This window comes from Orcinus orca, chromosome 8, assembly GCF_937001465.1.
Source record: "Orcinus orca chromosome 8, mOrcOrc1.1, whole genome shotgun sequence".
Lineage (NCBI taxonomy): Eukaryota > Metazoa > Chordata > Mammalia > Artiodactyla > Delphinidae > Orcinus > Orcinus orca.
The window spans coordinates 40726890-40735915 of NC_064566.1; the positions used below are offsets into that span (position 1 = coordinate 40726890).

The 9026-nt window shown below is 44.6% G+C and overlaps 1 protein-coding gene across 3 annotated transcripts; it reads right to left on the reverse strand.

Annotated features, from left to right (window-relative positions):
• Positions 1-4200: 4200 nt before the first annotated feature.
• CALCB (calcitonin related polypeptide beta) lies at positions 4201-9026 on the reverse strand. 3 transcript variants are annotated; one of them, XM_049713817.1, is made up of 5 exons: positions 8980-9026; positions 7801-7893; positions 7404-7535; positions 5263-5447; positions 4201-4661 (listed from the first exon to the last, which is right to left on the reverse strand). In XM_049713817.1, the coding sequence occupies exons 2-4, from the start codon at positions 7884-7886 to the stop codon at positions 5288-5290; spliced, it is 378 nt and encodes a 125-aa protein (XP_049569774.1). In that variant the 5' UTR covers positions 7887-7893; positions 8980-9026; the 3' UTR covers positions 4201-4661; positions 5263-5287. The 3 variants fall into 3 exon arrangements, with proteins under 3 accessions (XP_049569774.1, XP_049569775.1, XP_049569773.1); XM_049713816.1 differs by lacking the exons at positions 4201-4661; positions 5263-5447 and adding an exon at positions 6036-6524; XM_049713818.1 differs by lacking the exons at positions 4201-4661; positions 8980-9026 and having other exon boundaries at positions 5288-5450; positions 7801-7886.

Sequence of the window (9026 nt, forward strand, 5' to 3'; positions counted from 1 at the left end):
AGAACTATGTAAAATATGCATATAAAAGGAAGACAATAAAAACAAATCATAGTGGTTGAATTAAGCTTATTGAAATCTTCTTTCATATATTGATTTTTCAAAGTTTCTGAAATTAGTTTTTCTTACTTAAGCAATACAATTATGTTTATCACACTGAATGCAGTAACAAGCAAAATACACAATACCACGTGTAAACTATTTGGTAGTAATTATCAAGAATGTAAACGTATATGGACAAAGATTAGAAGGTAATTGTAAAAATAAAAGACTTCTTAAGGAAAAAAATATAGACACTTGCCAAATGACTCACCAATCCCACTCCAAGGTATTTACCCAAAAGAAATGGAATGTATTGTATTAGTTTCCTAGGGATGCCATAACAAATTACCACAAACTCAGTGGCTTCAAACAACAGAAATTTATTCTCTCATTCCAAAATCTAGGTGACAGAGAGCTGCACTCCCTCCAGAGACCCTGGGGGAGAATCCACTCCATGCCTGGCTGATTTGGCTTCCTCGGTTTATGACTCTCCCTACCTCTGTCTTCACATCATCTTCTCTTCTGCGTATCTTCCTCTTTGTGTATCTCTTATAAGAACACATCATTGGATTTAAGACCGACTTGGATAATCCAGGATGAGCTCATTTTAGGATCCTAATTTAATTACATCAGCAAAGATCCTTTTTCCAGATAAGGTAACATTCACAGTTTCCAGGGACGAAGACATGGGCATATCTTCTTGGGGGCCCCAGTTTGGCCCACCACACTTATCTTCACACAAATATCTATACACAAAAGTTTATAACAGCTCTATTCATAAATGCCCAAAACTGGAAGCAACCCAGGTGTCCTTCAGTGGATAAATGGATTAACAAACTATAGTACATCCCTGTAATGTAATAGTGCCCAACAATAAAAAGAAACAAACTATATACATGCAACAATATGGATAAATCTCAAATGCATTAGGTTAAGTAAAAGAAAATTCAGACAAAGTTACATATTGATTCCATGTATATGACATTCCAGAAAAGTCAGAAGAATCTGATTAGATGTTTTCCAAAGAAGACATACAAATGGCCAACAGGTACATGAAAAGGTGTTCAACATCACTAATCATCATGGAAATGTAAATCAAAACCACGATGACATATCACCTCACACCTGTTAGAATGGCTATTATGAAAAAGACAAGAAAAAACAAACGTCAGCAAGGATGTGGAAAAAACTCAACACTTGTGCACTGTTGGTGGGAATGTAAATTGGTGCAGCCACTATGGAAAATATGTAGAATTTCCTCAAAAAATTAAAAATCAAACTACTATATGATCTAGCAATTCCATTCCTGGGTATTTATCTGAAGGAAAGGAAATCGTTGTCTTGGAAAGATATCTGTACCCTCATGTTCATAGCAGCACATGGAAACAACCTAAGTGTGCATTGACGGATGACTAGATAAAGAAAATGTGATATATGGGTAGATATAGATATGGATATATAGACATTGGTGTATATAGAGAGTTTTATATATAATGGAATGTTATTCACTGTTAAAAAATGGAAATCCTGCCATTTGTTACAACATGGATGGACCTTGAGGGCATTACGCTAAGTGAAATAAGTCAGACAGAGAAAGACAAATACTGTGTGATTTCACTTATGTACGAAAAAAACCCAAAAACCGAACTCATAGAAACAGAGAACAGATCTGTGGTTGCCAGAGGTGAGGGTAGGGAGCTGCAAATGGGTGAAGGCAGTCAAGAAGTACAAACTTCCAGTTATACGATAAAGAAGTCCTGGAGATGTAATGCACAGCATGGTGACTATAGTTAACACTACTCTATTATCTATCTGAAAGTTGCCAAGAGAATAAATCTTAAAGTTCTCATCGCAAGAAAAAACATTGTAACTGTGTGTAGTGATGGACGAACTTACTGTGGTGATTTCACAATATACGCATATATCAAATCATTACACTGGACACCTAAAACTGATACAATGTCATATGTTAATTATATATCAATTTTAAAAGATAAATATTTTTAAAAACTATAGAGAGAGAACATAACAGTTGTTATCAGGGTTTAAAGACTGAGGGGGCAACTGACTGCAAAGGAGAAATGGGGGACTTCTGAGGAGTGATGAAACTGTTTTGTGCCTTTATTGTGATGGTGATTACATGACTCAAATGCACTGTCAAAACCCATTGAACTGTATGCCAAAAAAATGGCTTTTCTCTATAAAAATGTAAATATATATGCTTATAAAGAGATACTGGGGCTGGAACTCTGCAAACCACATTTTTCTTTGTCAGGTGGATCCCTGCCAATTGGAGGTCCTCAAAGGAAACAAGAAGGCATGAAGAAGAAACTTGCTTCTTCTTATTTTGATTTCTGTCTCTGTCAGCATCACCCCCAGTTTCTCTACTCTGCCAGGGAAATTGGTTCCTGTTTGCAGTTTTGTGTTCCTTCCTACACTCCTAAAACAGTCTTGTTGCACCCCTTCAATGCGTGCTGCTGTTGCTTCCATACCAGCATCAGATGACCTTCCTTCTCAATGGTCTGAGAATTCTTCTTTAAGTTCCTAGATTCTAATTCCCTCACCACGTCCCCTCATTTTCCCAGCCCTGTGGATGGTAGCTGCTTCCTTTGGTTTTTATCTCTGCACTATTTCTTGTTTTCTTTTGCCTTTTCAGTACTCTATTGCCTACTTAGTCAATGTCTTAGAGTATACTTTCTGTTAAAATCACTGACGTGGTTTCTGTTCTGTGGACTAGAAATGGACTGATAGAAAGCCCGGGTATCTCCTGTGCCCTATGAAGTCCTACATGATCTGTCTTCCTCATTACATCTCTGACCTCATCTTCCACTTTTCTTTCCCCTTTCCCACTCTCACTCACAAGAAATACGATTGATAAAGGAGCATGTTAAACCTCACCACAAGGGTGTAGCCATCAAAATTCAGAATATGGGAAACTCCATGAGACAGATAACTTAGTCTCTCCAACAAATAAATTGCAGGAGGGAAAAAAAAGATAGAGGTGAAACCTCTAGACGGGAAGTGCCTTAAAACGTATCAACCAGCAGCAAAGTGAAGACCTAACTTAAGCCCTGATTTATATTTATATATTTATATACATAATATATATAATTTATATAAGATTAATATATATGATATCATATATCTAATATATAAGGTAATTGAGGGATTTGAACTATTTAATTGTTAAATGGAATTTTGGTTATATTTAAAAGTCCTTCCCATTTGGAGATACAAGGGGAAATATTTATGGATATACTGGGTGGTAGGGAGGTCTGGAGGAAGAAGATGGCTCATAGATGTAAAAACATTGGCCGCAAATTGATCCTTGTTGAAGCCAAATGTCTTAGTCCATTCAGGCTACTGTAACAACATACCGCAAACTGGGTGGCTTATAAACAACAAATATTTAGTTCTTACAGTTCTGGAGGCTGGGAAGTTCAAGACCAGGGTACCTACAGATTCAATATCTGGTGGGGTACCACTTCCTCATTCACAGCAAATTTCTCACTGTAAATTTATATGCAGAAGGAGCAAGGGAGTTCTCTCAGGCCTCCTTTATAAGGGCACTAATCCCATTCATGAGGGGACTAACCTTGTGACCTAATCACCTCCCCAAGGCCCCACCTCCTAACTCTGGGATTTAGGTTTCAACATATAAATTTGGGGAGGGACACAAACATGCAGCCTATAGCACCAAGTAATGGGTAGAAGGGATTCATTTTATTATATAAAGACTAGGTTGTTTGTATGTTTTAAATTTTCCATTTGTCTTCAAAAATCTGAGGGTCTACCATGTGAGGCAGCTAGGTCAAAGAATGGCTCACAGGTCTCTGGAAAACAACAGGAGCCATTGTTGAAAAGCATACACTGCAGTGGTTTCAACTGTAAGCTCTGGAAATCAGCACCTGTGTTTGCCACTGTCTATTTGTGTGACCTTGGACTTCACTTCTCCATGCCTCTGTTTCCCTACATGTAAAGTGGAAATGATAATGGGGTCTAGCCCTGTGGAGTTGTCCTGAAGAGTAACTGAATTAATAGGTATAAAGCACTACCTTGGAACATCATCTGGCCCATACTCATCCCTCAAAATATGTCTATTATTATTATTATTATCAAATAGGAAGACAATTTGAAATGAACCAACCGGGTCTTGAAACAAGTGTATCCAAAATATGTCTTTAATCTTAATGAAGTTCACAAATGGCACAATATTGACATTTCTTTAAACAAATTATACAACCATGTTCTTAGACAATAAAGCATAGCATCACCATTACCATGTGTCCCCAGAGGCCATAGAGGCAGTGATTTAATGTCCCCCTAAGATTCGGTGGAGCTGCCATGGACAACAGGACAGCTTTCAAAGAACCAATTTGCTACCAGATAAGCTAATGAGAGATGCCATCACATTTACTGCACAAAGAATCAAATATAAAAAAGATGCACAAGAAATATGGAATTAGCTTATTTTGCATTCAGTTTCATTCCTTTCAAGTGACAAAGGTGCTTTTTTTTTGATATCTATTAGGATGCAAACATGTATATCTTCCTTGGGGCCTCCTCACCAAGTTGTTGTCAACAGAAATTAATAGAAGTGGTGAGTTCAGCTTCCTGGTAACCTGAGATGAAAAAGAAATAAAATAAAAAAGAAGAAGAGGAGGAGGAAGAGGAAAAGAAGAAGAAAGAGAATTAGGAGAATCAGAAGGACAAGACGAAAATAATCACAATTCTTACTGAAAGAACACAAATTTATAGAAGTGCTTCTTCAACTGAACACTATTTATAAATTATGGATATGAGATGTAAGCAAGCTTTGAAGGCAAATGATAAGCAAACAATTCAATGGTAACTATTAATATTAGCGGTAGTATTATGATTATAGCCCTCTGGTCTGAATCTGTGAATACTGATCAAGAGTTGAGTGCTTTCTGAAACTGGGTTCATTAATGACAAGTGGCCCAGGCTAAGATTTGCAAGGCCCTACCCTTCTAAATACAGCAAGTTTTTTTTTTTTTCTCTCTTCTCAGAAAGATGACACTGCATCTCTGCAGCCTGTCCTAGTGCTCTGATTTCAAGCTGAGTTGTAGAAGGAACTCACTAACTCAAGAAGAATAATGTAAGTGGAGAGAAGGGATCTGCAGCTAGGTCCAGTGGGTTTCAAAATGTGGGTCCTAACCTCCAAATCCCTTCCCCTCCCATCTGACAGTACAAGGCAATCACCTTCTTCCCAGAGTCATTGCACTGCTCAGGCCTGAAGGTCCCTGCGGCGCCGGCCAAAGGCTTCAGACCCCACATCGGTGGGCACGAAGTTGCTCTTCACCACACCCCCAGATCTGCTCAGCAAGCCTGCCAGCCGATGGGTCACACAGGTGGCGGTGTTGCAGGACCTCTTCTGGGCAGTGATGCTGCTTTGCAGGATGGAGAAAAAGAGAAGGCCTGTCAGTGAGAGGCTGGGGCAGGAGCCTACCCCATAAGGCCTTCATAAAGAGAATTGTAGCTCTTTGACACACCACTTAAGAATAGGTGTTTCTCCTAAATGCAGTTATCAAAGCTGTTAGGGCAAATGGCCTGGCGGCCTTTGCTAGAAGCCCTGCCCAAAGATTTTCACAAAAAAATCCAGTTCTAAGCCATGTGGCAAGTGCTAAAACCCTATACTTATCACTCCTTACACACGCCCACCCCAACATGTAAGGAGCATACAGATGCCATATCCTAGCCACGAGCACCAACAAAACCACTTTCCATAGAAAAATGAAAATTCCCTGAAGTCTTACCTGGAAGAGGCTCAGAGCACAGGGTTTGCAGCATCGTCCCCCAGAAATGCTTACCTGCTCCTCAGCACACCTGTTCTCATTGCTGGAGCTGGTTCACAGGGACCCTCACCAAGCCCTGCATCCTACTACCCTAAGGCTAAGGCTACTTTCAAGCATAGGCCCTGGGCACTCTCAGGCCTGGGACAGGGACCAGAATAATGACCACCAAAGTGCAAATCCTTTTAGAAAATAGGTTTATTCATCAATGATGAGGCATGAGGGATGAAGCAGGAATTGGACGGCTCTGCCCATGACATTCTCTGGTATCTCAGAAGCTTCCCTCACTCTCTTATCTCTAACCTTGTCTGTGAGTCCTGCTCTCTTTCTTTCCATCCTGTGGTCCCCAGCATTCTCTGTCATAAGCAAAGCTACCAATACCAGCTTGAAGAGCAATCCAGGCAAAATCTGCATGCATTAACTTCATCCATGGGAGCAAGAAAGGAAATCAGGAAGGAGTGAGTGGAAGGAGTTCACTTGGCATCTTGGGGCACCCCAAAATGGGAGGAGCGGTCCCTCTCCAAGCTGCTGGCTATGTCACTTTTCTTGCCAGGTGTTTCAGGCCCGAAGCCCATGCCAGAGAATCTATGAAAGTTGTTCAGGTCCTTCCAGTACGCGCTCAGCACACAGGTACTCAGATTACTGCACCGCTTAGCTCTGGAGCCATCCAGGCTGCAGGGAAAAGACATGCCAGACAAAACCATGCACCAGGGCTGCCCCTGAGGGCAGTCATGCAGAAGGTTAGACCCAGGAGGGGGTGCCTGGAGCAGAGAGACGAGAGGGGCAGGCAGGAGGGTGGCTCACGCATCCTCCATTAGGAGAACTCAGAGGTTCGCTGAGCCAGGGCAGTGCGGGGAAGGGCTGTGGTAGGGAAGGGGTGACCTTTTCTGGCATTCCACATGCTGCTCAGTCCTTTATGCTCTGCAGAGAGGTTCTCAGGGTGAATGCAGGTGCAACACGTGACCCTGCTGGTGTGAGCTCCAAGCTCAGGGTGCACAGGGAGGTGCGACTGGGGAGGGGTGTCTGGCCCCATGAGAACATGCACATCTCCACAGATTCTACACATCTAAAGGCCCCGGACCTACCTCAGACACTGCTCTACCTGACCCCACCCTCTGCAAGGCCTTTGGCTTCACCTTGCAAATGTGCAATGAAGGTGCCTTGCAGGCGTGAAAGAACAACATACACAGGTTAAATTTCTAAGACATCCAGAGCTATAACAGCCCATCCCCTGGCTTCACACTTACCAGTCCTAACTCATCCAGTGCTGGGTGTTCTCCTCAGTCGGGCAAGACCAATTCCCAGAGTAAGTGATTCCACACCTCCCCATTTCATTTCCTAACAGCTTTCAGGAATGGATCTTTTTAATGTGTCTAACCACAGTCCCTCCAGTTGCATGTGGACCTCTGTCTTCCACGTAGGCTGAGAATGACTGAGTCCCAGGTCCTGGCGAACAGGGACAATCTGCTGAACTCTTGGCCCGATGCGGTCTCTCCTACCTCTCTGGGATATGTCCTCGTGAATATGCCAGGGCTGGGTGCTGAGCCTTACCTGGAGTCCTCCGTCTCCTGCTCCAGCTCATTGGTCTTGCTCTGCACATAGGCCTTCACCAGTGCAGCCAGCAGGAGGCGCCCTTCCTTCTCACTGAGTGCCCCGGGATCTGGGAGGGTCTCCAAAGCAGACCTGGAGAGAGGAAGCAAATCCAACACAGACTCTAAGTCCCTGCCTGCCTCCTTCCCAGGATAAGCAGCCAGGCTTCCTGGTCTCCGTGGCTTATCCCTGAGGATGTGGCTCTCCTGACTCCCAGCCCACAGGGCTCAAGCCCAGTGTACACCTGAGGGTGTTGATTCACTGTGAGCCTCCCGCTGCTGTGACTTCAGAGGCACAGAACCGCCTGATCCCAGGGGCAGTGGAAGGGGAATGCTCTCGTGGCTTCAGGCTGTCTCACCTGAGTGGTGTTGCCTCGAGACTGCCTGCCTGGCACAGGACCAAGATGCTGAAAGCCAGGAAGGGGGAGGACTTCCCGAAGCCCATGATGCCTCTCTGTAAAGGGAGAATGACGTTACCACTGCACCAAGACCAAGCACCGCCTGGAGCCCACAGACCCAAGTTCCAGTCCGGCCCGGCCTCTGCCACAACTGCCTTGAGAATTCGGGCAGGTTACCCCGCCTCCCCACGGTTCAGTTCGGTTCATTTGCCAGATGGGCTGCTTTGAATCTCAAAATATACATTACACTGAATCGCATGGTACAGCAGAAACAGGTGTCCTGGGGTGAGGGTGGGGGATTCCGGTTTTGTCCCGTGGAAAGCCAGGAAGAAGACATGCACATGCACATAAATCCACACCTTCTGCCCTATGCAGAAACCAAGCGAGAACCCACCCTTGCTGTGGACTGTGCCTGTCTTCATAGGGACTGAGAAATCTAGGACCACCTTCACCTCCTCTGGACTTTGCCACCAACAGTTGGGAAAGGAAGGCAGTAAGGGTAAACTGGAAAGGAGCGCTAATCTCTCAGTCTGTGGGTTTGGGTTGGGGATCATTTAACGTGCCGGTTACTGGCGTCTCTCGGCTCTGCCCGAACAGCCAGCCTCTGCTGAAGCGCAGTTTAGCAGCAGGTGCTGGGCGCCAGCTCAATGTTCTGGCCGGCTGACTGCACTGCCCCAAGCCCGCGCCAATGCCCCAGGGACGCTTGCAGGCTGGAGGCGCCTCAGAGGAAGTTTCAGGGCTCAACCGTCCTGAGAACCAAACGTGATCCCTCGGGACACAGACTGCTCAGGGCACTCCCAGACCAAACTCGGGAAGAATCCTGCACGCAAAGGACTGGCACAAATGCAGGGGCTGCAGACCCAGGAAGGCTAGGAAGCTAGGGCTGGGCTCAAGGAACTTCCAGCGCCCAGGCGAAGCCCTGGGGATGCTTGCGGTTCCACTGGAGCTAGTTAGAAGAAAACGAGCTGACAGCCCCAGTCTCCTGTCTTCTTCCAAGGGGAGAGACGGCTAGCAGCACCTGGCTATAGGTGGGCCGGGATGGCCGTGAGAAGCAAAGAGAGGCAGGCAGGCAGATGGGGCAAATTAGATGAACTATGCAGAGGCTGGTAATTAAGAGTGAGCAGAGTGGGAAGTTCTCACCTGGCGATTCGAGTTTCAGGAGAGCGCGAGATGCGGGTCCACCCGGA

Coding starts and splice junctions, on each gene's coding strand:
- CALCB (XM_049713816.1), bottom strand. CDS start 7,886: ATGGGCTTCGGGAAGTCCTCCCCCTTCCTGGCTTTCAGCATCTTGGTC. Junction 7,536..7,800: donor CTCGAGGCAACACCACTCAG/GTGAGACAGCCT, acceptor TCCTCTCTCCAG/GTCTGCTTTGGAGACCCTCC. Junction 6,525..7,403: donor CAGGAGACGGAGGACTCCAG/GTAAGGCTCAGC, acceptor TTTTCCCTGCAG/CCTGGATGGCTCCAGAGCTA.